We start from the raw sequence: 16,779 nt of genomic DNA on the forward strand, positions 1-16,779 counted from the left end.
GAGTCGTGACTCCCTCGCTCGAGTCCTGCCCTGGGAGGGGACAGTATCTGTTTAGATTTGTGTCTAAATTTAAACCCTGATCGCCGGCCGCCCTCCCCCGCTCCCCACCCCTTCCCCCTCCCCCGGCCTCCCCCTTCCTCGTGCGCTCGCGCAGGGCCGGGCCGCCCGCAGTCCCGAGCGAGGCCGCCGGCGCGCCGCCGCCGCCCCCCTGCCCTGCGCGCCGCAGCCCCGGCCCGGCGGGCGCGGGGAGCCGAGCGGACAGCGAGCGCGGCCGCCGCGGAGCCGGCACCTGGACGCCATGGAGGTAACGCGCCTGCGGGCGGCGGGGCGCACGCAGCTGCGGGGCTCGGGGCGGGAGCGCGGGGCTCCGGCCGCCGGGGGAGGGGGTGGGAGATGCGCCCGGGACACCTCGCGGGCGGGCCGGGCGGCGGGAGGACCCCCGACGGAGGGCGCAGGGGCCCGGGGGCCTCCGGGGGCCCCGGTGTGGGGTCAGGGATCCCCGCGCTTCAGAATTAAGAAGTGAGGTGCGGCCGCGTTCGTAAAGGGGCAAACATGTGGGCACAAAATCGCGCCGGAGCGGCAGCCCCCGAATTTGGAGAGATGGGTACTGAAAGAGAAAGAGCAGGCGACGTGAGGCGCCTCTGTGCCAGGCTGGGCGCTTCCCTTTTCGGCTGAAGATTGACCTTTAGGGGAGGCCTCTTGCTTCCAAGTCCCTCTGTGGCCGTCACATCTCCTTTCAGAACTTTCTGAAAAGCTCCCCTCGTGGGCAGACGGCATGTTTCTGATCAAACTTGAGACTCCACGTATGTCCCTGGCTTCTGAGACTGGCTGTGTCAGGGGGTGCTGGCCGCATCTGTGGGGTGCTCCAGGGTGAGGCCCACGGCTCCTCTGCGTGGCTCTTTCCTGGTGCTGTTCCCACCTCCGTGGGGTGCAGGCGCCACCCTCCCGGGGAGAGGGCCCGGTGCATTCCCCTGTCCTGCCCTTCTCCACGTTTCGAGGCTTCTATAGATTTCCCCCTTGAAATAGAGACCTGACATTTAGCCCTCAGCCAATCTTCACGGGGCAGGGCCTTTGAAAAAGCTGAAAGGAGAAGGTGCCAGTGCTCTGTAGCTTCCAGGGTAATTCCCAACCACAAGCATAAGGGAGACTGTTTCTCCTGAGGCTGTAGCCAGCCGCAGTCAAGACTCACAGGGTCCCTCCCTTCCCAGCCCCAGGCTCTGCTTGGGAGCCCTGGCTGGCTCTCCGGAGCTAGACCCCTGCTGGGCCTGGGCAGCCCCTGTGACTTCTCCCCTGAGCACTAGGTCTGTCCTGAGCAAGCATCCTGCGTTCAAGCCTCCAGCTCGACTGGTTGTCTTCAAGGAACAGGGAGCATCTTCAGGCAGACTTTAGAGTGTGGGATCCACCCTGCGGAGAAACACTGGCAAGTCAGGGGCAAAGGGCTGGGGAAGGGTGGTGGGGACCACACAGCTGAGCTCAGCAGGTGGTGTCAGAGCTCAAGGCATCAGGACTCTCTCTGACCGGCTACAGCTTCAGGCCAGAGGAGGGCGATGGCCGAGGGGGGCGCCCAGTTTGTGGAGGGGGTGAAGGAAGACTCCTACAAAAGTTGCTGGAGAAGTGGCTTCCCTCCTCTGGGAGAGTACAGGGGCCTCAGGCCCTAGGCTAGGGGTTCGATATGAATTAGGACCCGTCTAATCTCTTGCAGAAACGGATTGCGGATAAGAGCAAAGCAAGCCTTAGGCTTAAAAGCATGTTGCTGCTTGGGGGTCAAATGCGTGTGTGAATTTTGTTCTAGGAAGACACAGAGGGACTCCTTCCACAGAGCCACTGTCTTCTCCCTCAGCTGAGGAAGGAACGGTGTGTGGTAGAGACCCTGAAATTGTCACCTGAGCAACTTCCTGTGTGGCTTGGGGCTGGGAAAAGACAAGGCCCTCCGGTCTATAAAGGGAGACGTGTGGTAACTGCTGGGGGATTTTACCAGGATGGGGGCTGGGGGGGAATTGCTCAGCCAGCCAGGAAGCCTGTCAGTTTGCCCTGGGCCTGCCGCTGGGCACGGACTGCTGATTGGCAGTGACTGCTTTTGAAGTTTCTTTGTCAAAACGAATGAAGAAAGAAGTGCAGCTGCTAGCCCTGGAAAAGGAAGGAAAGAGGAAACCGAGAGGCTGGGGAAGTGACGATGCGTAGCCAGGAAGTAAACTTTTTATGGTGGGACATGATATGCTGGAGTGGGATTTGGGAACTCCTGACAAATCTCAGAGTAAACCCCTCTTTTGAGTGATGGAACCCACTTTCGAGGTGTGAAGGCACCACCCTATTTAGGGAGAAACTGAGTTATATGACTGCTCAGTATTAGGAATTCGAGCCAGACCAACAAGGCTTACTCAATGTTCATTCTCTAGAACCCACTTACCTATTGGAAGTGTTTGGGAAATCTGTTATTTTTTTTTTTAAGTCACTGTTCCCAATATCAATCATTACTTCAGCCCTCATTAAGCCCTCTGGAATAAACAAGATAAAGATGTCTTCTAAAAGCTCACAGTGCAGCAGGGCAAATGAGACTTACTCAATCCCATCATGTATGTGTTTTCAAATGTGGAAATGGCAAATGGATGATACCGCAGATCATAAGTATTCTGGGGTTTTGAGGTGAGACCTGGCAGAAGCCTTGAAAGAAAGGTGGGTGGTGAGGAGGAGAAGGCATAGGAATGGGTACAGGGAGAACATGCCAGCTTTGTTCAGGAAAGTAGGCCAGTTGGCTGGAGAGGAAGGTAGGGAAGCAGCGAGAGAAAAAAATGAAAGTAATAAGATAAAAACCACAGGGCCTCCAAGTATAGTGGATGCTGGCCAAGTGGGTGAGTGGGAGCTGGAATCCAAGCCATCTGAAGGAAAGGGTTACTTTTTCTTCATACAAAGTCTTCTTGTCTAGCTGTGCCCCCAAATGGGTGCCTTTTTCTAATTCAGACAGAAGCCAGCTACAGGCCTCCAAGGCCAGATAGTGGATGACCCCGGGTTCTACTCCACGGACAGTAGGAAACTCTGCATGGCCTTTAGTAAGATGGCGGCCATGAGTGAGCAGGGGAACCAGGCTGAGAAGCTTCTCTGAGTGTCCACGCAGATTCCAACTTCAAGAGAGAGTAAGGATGGGAAAAATGGAAGAGTAAAGACCATGTGTCAAAGGAGAAACCAGAAATGACATCCATGTTTGAGCTCACCAGGGTGCCCAGGAGGGTGGAGTTCCCCTGAGACACCAAGGAGAATACTGCAGCTTTTACGTAAGCCTCCAAGCCTTTTGTAAGCAGGATCTGCCCCGTTGGTCTTCCGGTCTCCAGAGATTATCACAGTGCCTAGAATTATAATCATCTCACTTCTCGAGAAAAGTTTGCTTGGTAAATGAATGAACAGAAACAGGGAACTCCTTGACATCTCAGTGCACAGCTCCAGTGCCTTGGCTTTGGGAAGCCTTCCCAGATGCCCTCAGACTCTGCAGCTCTCTCCCCCAGCACTTTGTGCAAGCTGGATCCCAGTACTAGGCCGCTGGCTCTGCCCAGCTGGCCCTCTCCCTAGAAGGCCCAATAGACACTCGTTAAATGCTTTCTGAATGAGTAAATAAATGATTGATGATGGCAGATTTTTCTTTAAAGCAAGGTTTAGGTATATTGGTTTTGAAATGCCCAGCACTCCATGAAAATACAGGCCTCTCAGGATGCAAATAGGACTCTTCTTTAGAAGAGCTAATGGGGGACACCACTGTGGATAGGAACCGGGGAGAGAGAAATATATAGTAAAGAAAGAGCTGGAGACTTAGGACATCCAAATGAAATGAATACTCTTAGTTGTTTAACTGTAAATTGCAGGCCCTACCAAATAGCCTGAGAGTGCTTGCAAAAAGTTTAATCTTCACAGACGAAATCCTTCGTTTGTTCAATGAATAGTAGGCACATGAAAATTAAACTTATCTCCCACAACCACGTGTCTACTATTTAGTTGAACATATGAAGGATTTCGTCTGTGAAGATTAAACTTTCTTGCCACTGAACAGATAATTAATTCCTAATTTAGATGGCGACAATTAATGAGCCCTCTTCTCTGAAGCTACATCAAGTCCTTTCCAGATATCATTTGTTCTTCATCCATTTATTCAGTATTATATTGAGCATTTATTACATACTGAACCTTGTGTTTGAAATGTTACGTAAAAACTACTGGGCTATCATGTCTTTTCCTCCTCGAAGACTATCATTATTACTGACGACGAGAGAGAAAGAGTGGGAGGGACAGAGTGTGTGTGTCCCCGTGTATATAATGTGTTCAGTACTTTTTCACAGATTTTTTTTTTATTTCATTACCTTTTTTTTACCACGATATCACCAACAGCCTCTCACTGAGCCATATGTTGGCTGCTAGCTTGAGCTTATGGGTCATAATTAGGGATTGCACAGCCTCTGGAAGCTGGGGTTTAGCTTGGAGGACTTGTGGGCTTGCCCACATATGCTCGCGTTCCTATGTGGCTCCGGGGTGCTCTGCGGGACCATCAAAGTACCACTGGCTTCCACGTAGCCAACACCTTTCATTCACTGGCCTGCAATGACAGGGGAAATGGGGGGGGGGGCAGTCCGACTGGAAGGGCCCAGGCCCCATCACAGGAGGGGTGAGTGTGCATTCCTGGGATGGAGTCAGGTTTCAGAGCCTGATCCGCAGCATGCCTCCTTGAGGCACAACGAGCCAGAGCGGGGTTCCGTGGGAAATCTGAATGCTGGCGGCTCAGCGGCCCAGTAATCTTATCAGGGCCACAGGGGAAAGCATTTGGGTTCCAGAAAATCTGAAGGCAGCCCTGCCTTCCTCTAGTAATAGCTTTACGTTTGCAGCCGGCTTGACCACCCTACTCGACTCACTAGAATCGAAACATTTCAGAGCTGTGGGTGGAAGGAAACCTTCTCTAGCTGCCCCCGCCGCGTTGGGAGGGAGAAAACAGAGCCGCCAAGGCTGCTGGGGGCCCTTGGAAAGCCAACGGCTTGCAGTGTCTCTCATCCGGGGAGCAGAGCAGCCTAAGCCTTAAGAAGGAAGATCATCAGTTTCATCACAAAAGCAGTATCCCTCAGGTTTGGCCTTCGGGGTGTGATGTAGACATTTTATCTGTCTGTGCAAAAGAGGATGCAAGGATCCCACTGACACAGGGCTGGGGCTTGGTGGCCGCCATCAACCTTACTGCTTCAGGACTCATGTCCTGAATGGATCTGCCCTCGTACCCTGGTCATTTGGGCAGTGAGCTCCCCATCTTCTTCCTTTCGGGCTTCCTGAATACCTGTCTTCTGGGAATTATGGAAAATGCCTAGCTCGTGAGGTCCCCCAGATCCTTTTCTGAGTGGAGAGGCTCCAGCCACTGCCATCCCAAGCCCCAGTAGCTCCCTGGGGAGGTGATGGGGACATGCACCACATGCAGGAGGCACTTCTGAGATGCCATCAGAGCCCATCCTTAATAGGTAATGTTGGAGCCCCCAGGCTGGAAGCACAGAGAAATTCCAAACATTGGAACTCGACAGGCTCTCCAACCTAGAAATCGAGCGTCTGCATTGTCAGATGTCCCCAGCCCTTTGTTTCGAAAGTGCTTCTGCCATATCAGGGCCACCCTCCTGGCCTCAGGGTAACAATCACAGCTCTTTCCCTGACTGGCTCTTCTATAATCGATCGCTAACAATTCACAAGACACCGCACCCTCGCTCTTTAATTAGATCCAACCAACAGGCATTGAGGCCATGCCCTGGGGACACAAAGATAAATGCCTCACTCTGCCCAGGCTTGAAGACCTCAGGCCTAGGAGCAGGGCAAGCACCTAACAGGTGAGGGCAGAACACAGGTCTGAGCTCGCAAGGACAGAGGAGAAGCGGTGTACCCAGCCCAAGGTTCAGGGGGACTTCCTGTTAGACGCAATTTCTAAGTTAGGTCTTGAGAGATGAGGAGGCGTTCTAGTGCAGAAAATTGGAAGGAGCATTCCAGTCAGAGGGGATGACAAGAGCAAAGCCTCTGGTGCTAAAAACAACAGGGTGTGCCTGGGGGAACCCCCCCGCAGTTCATTCCTGGAGGACAAAACAAGATAAAGGTATTTGAAGTTGGGGGGCTGGGTGGGGGATACAGAGAAAAATACAAGTTCCAGCTCCTGCCTCAAAGGAGTGCTCTTCTATTTGGGGAAACAAGATGTACACACATGACATGACATAAAAAAATACAAGATTAGTATCTTGATATGCTGTCAGGTATGTAGGAGTTCAAAGTCAGCTTCACTAACGGCAGCTAGAAAAAACTTGCTCCCTCGGCTGGGGATTCCCCCCCACCTCCAGTGTGGCAGCCCCCCGCCTGCCCTGGGGGTGCACGACCACGGGGATTTCAACCCTGTGATGAGGGGCTCTGCCTTGGACCTGCACCTACACACTCTGGCTGAGGAAATCCATCTGAAACATGCTCCAGGCCCCCAGGGAATGCCTTTGGTCAGGCTCACCAAAGCCACCCCGCTGGCCCTCTCCTCCATCAGAAAGAGGCCTCCGGGAATAACCACATTCCCGAAAAACCTCCTCATCCCATTCACACCTCTACCTGCAGCCCCAGCTCATTCCTCCCACCCTGGTCGCACATCCTGTGCACGGTCTGAAAAGGCAGCGTTTCTCCTCTTTGGCCCAAGACAGCGCAAGGACAAGCTGAGGTGGGCCGGGCAGCAGCCAACCACACGCACAGCCCAGGCTGGGCACCGCAGATCAGCACAGCAGAAACAGGAAGCTGGGCCTTGCGGCTGCTATTACACAAACCCAGCTCCCACACCAGAGGTCACCGAGCATTTACATGTCACCATATGCCACAGAGGGCTGCAGGCCTCCTTGGGGCCTCCCCTCCAGACCCCCACCCGCAATAGTCCATGCCAAGCACATGAGCTAAAGGGACAGCTCTCCCACCCTGACGGGGCCACCCACCCCCACCTCACCCCACCTCTGAAATACATCCCCAGGCTTCAGGTCCCTGGCTCATCTGGCTTTTGAGGTGCGTTTTGATGGAAGCTGGGAACTCATTTCTGAGCATTTCAGTGTGGGAAGAAACCCAAGGCTTGTCTTCAGGGTAGTGACTACCACTTGTTGAATGCCTACTAAATACAGATATTTTGCAAAAGTTTATCTTTTTTCGTCCTCATAAAGTCCTGTTACCTCTGTTTTCTAGATAAGGATGCTGGGGCTTCAGTATGATTAAATTATGTGCCCAAGGTCTAGAGAGTGACTACCGGAAGAGCCAACCTTGGAACCCACCGTGTTGGGTGGGATCCCATGGCCCCATTCTTTCTCCTGCGCTGGAAAAGCTCTGGCCGCCCCTCTAAGTGTCTGTGTGCTCACAGGGAGACCACAGGCCCCTGGGCCCGGCCGGTCCTCCTCCAGCCCAGGGCCAGCCCTCAGGGGAGGCCAGGCGGCTCAAGGCACGGGGGTGTTAAGGTGCGGCAGAGATTCACTCTGAGCCCTCACGACCTATCTGAAAGGTTTCGGCTGTGTCTCTGGGTGAAACTAGTGCAAACATCTATGGCCAAAAAGGAAGTTTAAATAAAAATGCAATTTGAGGGGCGCCTGGGTGGCACAGCGGTTAAGCGTCTGCCTTCGGCTCAGGGCGTGATCCCGGCGTTATGGGATCGAGCCCCACATCAGGCTCCTCCGCTAGGAGCCTGCTTCCTCCTCTCCCACTCCCCCTGCTTGTGTTCCCTCTCTCGCTGGCTGTCTCTCTCTCTGTCGAATAAATAAATAAAATCTTTAAAAAAAATAAAAAAAATTAAAAAAAAATGCAATTTGAAGGCTTCGAGTTTTGAGAGCAAGAAGGAATGTTAACAATTTCTCCAGTTCCCTTCGTTTTAAAGATGAGGAAACGACACAGAAATGCTTTACCGATGGTCACGCTTTAAATCAGTCAGTGGCGAACTCAGACCTAAGATGAAGGCCTCCCGGCCCTCCACACAGGAACTTTCCCTGTACATGGCGCTGTAGACCCATGTGTGGAAGTGAGCTCATCGCTACTGCCTCACTGCCCCATTTCTGTGTAGCGTCTCCTTGAGGCTCTCCCAAGTCCACACTGGTGGTGTTCCGTTTTCTAGGCTTTAGCTAGCAAGCACCGTTATCTCGGGGGATGACACAGGCAGGGACAGGAATGGCTTTTATTGTCATTCTTCTAGCTGGTGAGGGCAGGAGATCCAGAGCTAAGGCTGGGAGGCCCAACCCCCCAGGTACAGCGCTGTACCTTGTTCCTACGAGCCTTCCTGGAGGGGTCTCCCTGGGAGAGCCCCTCACCCCTGTTTCCCAGTCATGCCTGAATACCCTCCGGAGAACCTGAACTGAAGTCCTCGACAGGAGAAAAACAAGGTTGGTTCCAAGCCCTTGTGTTTTCTAGGGGACGTGACTGGGAGACGCAGAGAGACGGGCTGTCCCAGGCTACAGCAGAATGCCAGAGGGCTGCCCACGTGGAGAACTAGAACCAGTGGAGTGGGCAGGTAGACGAGTTTGCTAGAACTGCCATCACATGGCTACAAGCTAGGTGGCTTAAAACCACAGAAATTTATCCTCTTGGTGCTGGAGGCCAGATATCCGAAATCAAGGTGTCCCAGGGCCGCATTCCCCACCGAGGCTCTAGGGGAGAAATTGTTCCACGCCTCTTCTAGCTCCTGGCGTTTGCCGGCTTCCTTGGCCTCTGGCCGCTGTGATCTCTGCCTCACGCTCACTTCACCTTCTTCTCTGTGTGTCTCTCATAAGGACATGGGTCATTGGATTTAGGACCCACACTGATAACCCAGCATGATTTCCACATCTCCAATCTATAACCCTTTTACTAAACAAGGTAACATTCACAGGTTCCAGAGAGTAGGGTGTGATCATATCTTCTTAAGGGGCCACCATTTAGCCCACGATAGCAGGCAACTTGCTGTCCATTATAGGGGCAGGGGACTTGGGGATTTGGCAGGGTGAATCCTTGGTGTCTTTGGTTAGTACGGACCATATTGTGACACCACCATCCTGGCACTGCCCTAGAGTGAATTACGAATGAATATTCATTGAGGTCTGTTGTGTGTCTTACTTCCTGCCTCTTGGGCTGCCTATAACATCCATAACGGGGTGGGTCACAAACACAGTTCTTTCGGGTCAGAGCCACAGTTGGGAGAGGAGATTTGCAGGGTGCTATGGAGCATTTCCATGGGGCTATAAGGATTATCTCCCCCTGGTCTGGTCTTTTCCCAATGAGATAAATGTGGTGTTAGCAGGCTGGGAAGAGCTACTTAAGATTATCCAGGATCATCCCTCCAGAAAGGATTGTGCGTAGCAAGATGGTAAAATTGCATTTTGTGTGATCTCATTGGATAATCTGCTATCAAACACCTTATTCTTGCTTCATCCCTTTATTCGTGTGGTTAAAGACATGTTTTCAGCATCTATGGGAGTTAGTCAGACACAGTACCTGCTCTGAGATCCATACGGGCTAAAGGTGGAGAGTGGGCAGACATGGAAGGAATGATACCAAACAATGCGATGGCCAACAGTTTGGGGGCACACGTGATGACTGGTAACTCTGAGGGTTAGGACAGGCTAGCGTGTGGCTGAAAACAACACAGGTTCATTTCTCTCGTGCTACGTGTCCGTCAAGAGAGGGGCTGGGGGCTCTGCTCCATGTCGTTGTCGTCCTCCCTCCGGGACCCACGTTGACAGAGTATATGCAACATTGTCAGTTGTCATGGCAGAGGGAAGGAAAGTTCTAGAGGCTCTGCACCGGCCGTGGCTCTGGCCTGGAAGGATCAGAAATAGCCCACAGCTACACTCAACCACAGGAAAAAGGAAGAGCCATCCCCCCATGTGCCCTAAATGATGAGAGCCGAAAGTGTTTCACGAACATCATCGGTGTCCTGGCGGAGTCTTACTAGACTTCCAGAGGAGCTGATCATTGAACTGGGTCTGGAAGTAAGACTGTGTCTTTCAGGCTGACAAAGGTGTGAAGGCTGAGGAAGAAAACTTGTATCTGTGCCCCTCACGCTCATTCACTGGAGACTTACACAACTCTCGTGGTTGGAGATATTCTTCCTGATTAAAACGAAAGCTGCTTCGCAAGCACCAAGAATGTTCTCAGTGATTTTAATTCTTCTTCGTGCTTTGGGGCATGTTTGGAGGGGCAGGTAGGTTTGAAGGGAAAGTCATGGGGTGAACATACACCCCATTTCTATGGGAAGATAGACCAGTGAAATAGAAACATTAGGTGCAACTGTTAACAGTGTTTCTCGAAGAATATGTAAGTAGAGTAAAATGTTTCTCAAACATCTTAGCCCTGGAACAGCCAACTCCACAGACCATGCCATCAAGGGCTTATAACCACCCATTTTGATTTCGAGGTGTTCCCCCCATAGTGAACAGGGAATCTATGCTTTTTTTCCTGCATGCAGTTACAAAACAGAATTACAATTTTTGTATAAGCCTTGTACATAAGCCCTGCCCTCTGTGCTTAAGGAAAGGGTTAGTGAGAGCCCGCCAATAACATTGGAATTAGGCGGTGGATTTTGAAGGGAATAGTGACAACAGGCTGCCCTCTGCCCTCTCTGTCCCCTCAGGTTTTCCTTCTCTGATTATTGCATCTGGAACAGGCCAACAGGGTTGCTGCATGGACAAAGAAACCATGATACCTGAATTCAGGTCCAGAGTCAGTAACTACTTTAGGGCCCTGGTTTGTGTCTCCATCTGTAAAATGGGTACCCGCTTTACTTGCCTTCTAGGGCTGATTTGAGAAGGAAGTAGGCTCATGTGTGATTTAAAAAAATTATGAAACTGCCTTGGAATATTAAACTGTCCCATGGATATAAAAATCATGGTGGTATGATTATGAATATTTATTGAGTGGATATTGTGGAAAATCATAACATCCCTGAATGTGTCTTCTGTAAGAAGGTTCTGGTGTTCTCTTTGCCTCGTGGAAGGTGGCAGAGGGAGTGCAAAAAAGGTGACATTGGTGAATATGAGCGGAGCTAAGGCTTCCACTGTAGGTCAGAAGATGCACAGAAGAGACACTGGTCTGTGTAATGGTAAGAAGGAAAATACGATTTTACCGCGCGTTCTTTTTAAAGCATTCTCCCATAGCTCTTGAACTAAATGATAAGTTCTTAAAATCCCCATCATTGGCACTAGTTATCCTACAATGAGCATAGTAGGTATTCAACACACCCTTTTGAATGAAGGCCAGAATGCAGGCTTTGCCCTGCTCCCTGGAGAGGCAGGTGAGATAAGGGTTAAGAGCACAGACACAGCTGGCTTTGAATCCTGATTTCTCCATTTACTACTAGCTTGTGGCCTCTCTATGCCTTGGTTTTCCCATCTGTAAAATGGAAATAGGAATAGTACCTACAGGATCGGGTTGTTCTGAGGATTAAATGAGTTCATATTTGTGTAAAGTGCTTAGACCAATGCCTGGCACGTATTAGGTGTGACATAATTGTTTGCTAGAATAAATTAAGTCAATTTTTATAGCCATTTAAAAGAGGACAGCCTCTCTTGCTTTTCGTGCAGCTTGGACTGCGACCCAAGATGGACAGGAGGACATCTGAAGTTCTCCTCCAGGAGAGTGTGTGACTCCCTGGGGCGGGGGGTATGCACACTGCGTGCAGACCTCTGCTGGTAAAGGCCTCCGGGCTTCCGTAGGAGGCCGGTAGGAGTCTGGTCCTTAGGGCAGTGCTCGAACAGTAAGTCCAGACCAGAAACTGGGACATGGAGGAGACTCAGGCATGGAGCAGCACATCCAAGCTCCGGGCTCCCACAGCTGCCAAAGCCTGCGAGAGGAAAGGAGTATCATTGGCTCAATAAATGCATTTCAAAGAAAGGGAGGGGAAGAGAGGAGACAGCAAGTGTATTTTGTGGGTTCATCCTGATACAGCAGTGAGTGAAATGAGGAGGGAGGCAACGGGAAGGAGTCAGTCCCACCGACTGCACTCCTGCTTCCCTCCCTCCTCCCCCTCCCTCACCTTGGTGACCTCTTCCCTGACCCGTCCTCACCTTTCACACCTGCAGGGGTGGCCCCTGCTGGGGGGCTGACCAGCGTGGGATGTGGGATTCCGAAAGTGCTAGGACAGCCGCAGGGATTGGGGAGTTTGGAGCTGCCAGCGATCCTGAGCTGCTGGCTGGGCTGAAGGAGTTGAGTGCTTCCACATGCCAGCCAGGCTATTCTGATTTTTCAGACAGTTACTTACTTGTGTTAGGAAGGACTTTTTTGGCAAGATGAATTCAGAGCGGGGTGAGGTACCTTGCCTGAAGGGTAGTGAGCTACCCTTTGCATCTCGGGTTTTGCCTGAGGGGTGTCTCCAGGGACAGGCCACAGGGCTCTGTGCTTAGCCCTGGCTTGTGAAACATTTTTGTTAATGACTTGGATGAAAAATAGAAAGAATCCAGATGACCCACAGCCAGGATAGTTAATATGCTACATGACATATTCAAGTTCAAAATGATTTATATGGGGTGGGATGCTGGGCCAAAAACAACCTGATGAAATTAAACAGGGGCGAATGGAAAGTCCTCTGCTTAGCTTTAGGAAAGTGTCAGGCAGCGCCATAGGAGAGACCTGGCTTAGAAATACACATTCATTTGGTCAGTCGTTCCACATGTATTTATTGGGCCTGCTGTTAGAAGATGCCGTCCGGATTCTCGGAGGGAGTCAAATATAAAGACGGTACTCAGTAAGCTGAAGGTTTAGTAGTGGTGCTGGGAAGAGACGCGATGCATCTCAGGGCACAGGCTGTAATGGAAGCAGCAACACCACGGGGCTGGAGGACCTACTCACAGGAAGAGCATCCTCGATGGTGTCCTGGACAGGCTTCCTGGGAGCAGTGACCTCAGAGTGGGCACCGAACACTAGGAAGATTTCTTTAAACAGGCAGCAGGGGTGCCGGGGCACAGAAGAAACCTTGGGGAGAAGCTAATGCGATGGGGAGAAGGGAGGAAGGACGAGTATGGGCAATGAGGAGTACTTGCAGTGACCCAATTGGAGGGTCTCCTAAGGGAGTGGGTGTGCGTGCAAACGTGCATATATGTGTATGTGCACACAGCATGCGTGCAAATGTGCACACATGTGTACAACTACACGTAGGGGAATGTGTGTGCAAACGTGCATGCATGTGTGCATGCACACAGGGTGTGTGTGCAAATGTGTGTACATGCGTACGTGCACATAGGGGTGTGTGTGCAAACATGCATGCAAATGTGAGTACACATGTACGTGCACACGGGGATGGGGAGAAGTAGGGTGGACGCTGGCGCAAAGGCAGGATGAAACCAGCCTGTGCTCTTACTTGAAAGACAACGTTGGTAGTGTGGGCATTCTTCAGTGGGAAATGAAGGCCCTGGAGGAGAGGGGCTCCTGGGGTCAGGGGGCACTGGAAGGCCATTCATCTGGTCCCAGTGCTTGGGGGCTGGGGGGCAGATGCAGAGACTCTGGAGGCCGAGGTACCAGTCAAGGGGCTAAAGCACCAGTGAGAGATGGCCTGGAGATTGGAGAGGCAAAGAAGCTGTGGAGGAAACTGAGGCAGGGATCCCCAGCGTTGGGTATTTTGTTGGAGGCTGCCGTGGGGGCCATAGTGAGGGAGAAAGGCGTGCACAGTGCACAGTGACTGAACTTTCAGTCTGGGAGCAGGGATGAGAATGTTGCTGGTTTGGGTGGGGAGACTCTGCTTTGCACTTGCAGCACTGGCGGGACATCCCGGCCTGGAAAATTCAGACCCGGAGCTGGGGGGGGCTTTGGGCCAAGGCACAGTTCAGCGACCACCTGCACAGAAGTGGCCTCAGAAGCCGGGGAAGGGAGGGCCACTGCAAGGAGAGAGTCAGGCCAAGGACAAGGCCATGGACACCCCTCACGTGTGAGGGGCACCAGGAGACTAAGGACAGTGAAGGAGCATTTCGATTTATATGCAGAGGGTGGGGAGTTTGAACCCACCATTAACCTCATGCGAACTAACACTCAAGAAAAGAAAGGCTCCATCTCAGGCTTTCCCTCTGTACCCCACCAATATAGGACCTAGAATTTTCATCCTGCACGGGCAGCCTCCCTAGGTCTCTCCTAGGTGGGATCCCATCTTCCTTCCCCTGGCTGTCTCTCACACTCAAGGAGGGGAGGCCCTGGGGACTGGGACTGTAGTAGTTCTGATGGAGACAGTGGAGGGAGAGGGGACAGAATTCTTTATCCACTGGGCAAAGGCCTTTGAAGTGCTTTCAGTGGCAATCAGTCTACAGGCCCCACACCTAGATCATTTATAGACCTACAGTCACACACAGGGAAGGTCTGAATTAGGGGTGTTATTGTTATTATTTGTAAAACAATGCTAAAACCACAATCAACAAAAATCCTCTTAGAAAACCCTAGGACTTTGTGTTCAGAGTATTTGCGTTAGCTTTAAAGTGTCATTTTATTATTAAACTAATATTATACATCTTAAGGTATAATTGCAAAAATTCATCCTCCTAATGCAACTATTTTCTTTTTATTTTTCTTGCACTTTTCTGATCCTCAGTTTTAATTCTCTTTATCATTAAAAAAAAAAGGGAAAGACGATTCCACTTAATGCAACCACTTCCAACTTTGTGTGTCTTTATTACTTTCTGCCACATACACAGTTCTTACAAAATTGTAATCAGTGTATATGCAAGTCTATATCTTTTCTCTTAATATTATTTCCAAGATAGTATGCTTGTTTGACGTAGTCCTGTTTTCGTTTTAAATATTTGAATGGTATTCTGTTACACAAATATACCATAATTTATTTAATTCTTTTTCTATTTTGGGACATGGCATTTGCTTTCACTTTCTCCTTATTGTAAATAACAGAGCTATAAACAGTACATGTATCTTTTTTGTTGTTCTTTTGAATTATTTCTTTGGAAGCAATTCCCAGGAGTGGAATTATTAGGGCAAAAAATACAAATGTTTTTATGGTTCTCAGTAAGTGTTGCCAAATCGGCCCCATCCTTCCTTCCTTCCTTGAAGGTTCACTGTACCTGGTGGTTACAAATCGTCAGCTCAGCGAGATGTGCCGGGAAGGGAGTGTGAGCTGAGAGCAACCCAGGGCGCCTGGGTCAGCACAGATCCCTGTCCTCCCAGGTACTCCTCTGGGTCCTCCTCCCCCAGCAGGGAGGGGCTGGAGAGGGCAGGAAGGGGTTGTGGGCACCGTGGGAAATGAAGCAACAATCTGGTACTTCCTGCTGGACAGCTGCAGATGGGGGGAAATTACATACCAGCGAGAGGGAGGCAGAGCAGAGTGAGCAAGATCCTTACCCCCCAGTCAAGGATGGAGACAGACCCTGAGTGTTTGGAATGGCCTCTAGGGAGCTGTGGGCTTGCTCCTAGGAAATCCCCCAGGGTCATGGGCAAGAGTGGTCTGGATTAGGGAGAAGAGACACTCGCTTGCTTCATAAATATTAAATGAGTGCCCACTATGTCAGGTTCTATGCCAGAAATTCTGGACACAGAAGAGAATAAAACTTGGGCCCTGCCCTCAAGGAGCTTGCGGGTCACTGAGGAAGTCAGAAGGATAACAGCGATTGCAACAGCATGATCACCTATCCTTACAGATCTGCGCTCGGGACACACATCTGGGTGTGACCTGCAGGGAGGAAAGGTTTCCCAAAGGAGGGGACACTCGAGCTCAGTGCGGAAGACTGAGGAGATGGGAAGCCTCCGAAGAGACAGATGTTTCAGTTGGGGACACTGCGGCAGCAGGAGAGAGGTGGCGTGAAGTGGCAGACCATGCAAGGCCCCGGGAGCCTCTTTCAGACTTGGGCGCCGAGGCACTTAGCTCACAGTCCCAATTGCAAGGGGAGCCGGAGCGTCCTTGAAGCTGCGTTTGTAGCTCAGGCTTTTTTTTTTTTTTAATCTTTTTTTTTTTTAAAGATTTTATTTATTTATTTATTTGTCAGAGAGAGAGAGAGAGCACGAGCAGGGGGAGTGGCAGGCGGAGGGAAAAGCAGACTCTCCACTGAGCAAGGAGCCTGATGCAGGACTTGATCCCAGAATGCTGGGATCATGACCCGAGTCAAAGGCAGACGCCTAACCGACTGAGCCACCCAGCCATCCCGAGTAGCTCACGCTTTTTTAACGTGATTTGGATGTTTCTTTGGCACGGCTGATGAGATTATGGGGAACGTTAACGCTCTCTTTGTGTCACCACTCATTTGATTCCCAGAGCAATGGAGGGCAGTGAGTCATGTGATCAGATTTACATTTTAGAAGGTTTGCTGCTGCTAGGGTTCGCAGAATGGATTGCAGGGAGTATGGCATGGGGTCCTTCAGGGGGCTGGTCAGCCGTCTGGTAGAGATCGGGCAAGCCTCGTGGATAGAGGGAGGTGGAGGGGGACCCTTCCTCCCAGGGCCAAGAACTTTCTCCCTACAGGCCTCGCTGAGCACTAAGGGTGGGAACAGCCTTGTTCCAGGGACCTGTGCTCTCATGGGGATGCCCAGGTGCGGCCACAGCATATAAAGGAAGGGCTGGGTCTCTCATGAGCATAAGGAAGGCAGCTCTTCTGTGCCTCCGGTGGTCTGTGAAGGAGCCCCATGTGCTGGAGGAGAGCCAAGTGAGTGCTACAGTCTCACTGGAAGAAGCTAGCCACGGTGGTGCCAGAGTTCCAGGCTCTGGACTAAATTCCATGACTGAGTCGCTGTGGGATCTTGGATTAACGGCACAAGATTTGGGGTCCTCACTGGGATGATAATTCCGTCCCTGCCTGGTTTCTTGGGAGGATTAAATGAGACAATGCGTTC

General features: G+C 51.2%; 1 protein-coding gene across 1 annotated transcript in view; it reads left to right on the plus strand.

The window, feature by feature from the left end:
• Nucleotides 1-216: 216 nt before the first annotated feature.
• The window catches only part of RCSD1 (RCSD domain containing 1), a 65,860-nt gene continuing 49,297 nt past the window's right edge, over nt 217-16,779 (plus strand). Inside the window, exon 1 of the mRNA XM_040636165.1 lies at nt 217-304. Coding sequence (XP_040492099.1) covers nt 299-304 — 6 coding nt within the window. The 5' untranslated portion in view covers nt 217-298. The remainder of the gene's footprint in view (nt 305-16,779) is intronic.

The sequence above is a fragment of the Ursus maritimus genome, unplaced genomic scaffold (genome assembly GCF_017311325.1).
Source record: "Ursus maritimus isolate PB19 unplaced genomic scaffold, ASM1731132v1 scaffold_2, whole genome shotgun sequence".
Classification (NCBI taxonomy): domain Eukaryota; kingdom Metazoa; phylum Chordata; class Mammalia; order Carnivora; family Ursidae; genus Ursus; species Ursus maritimus.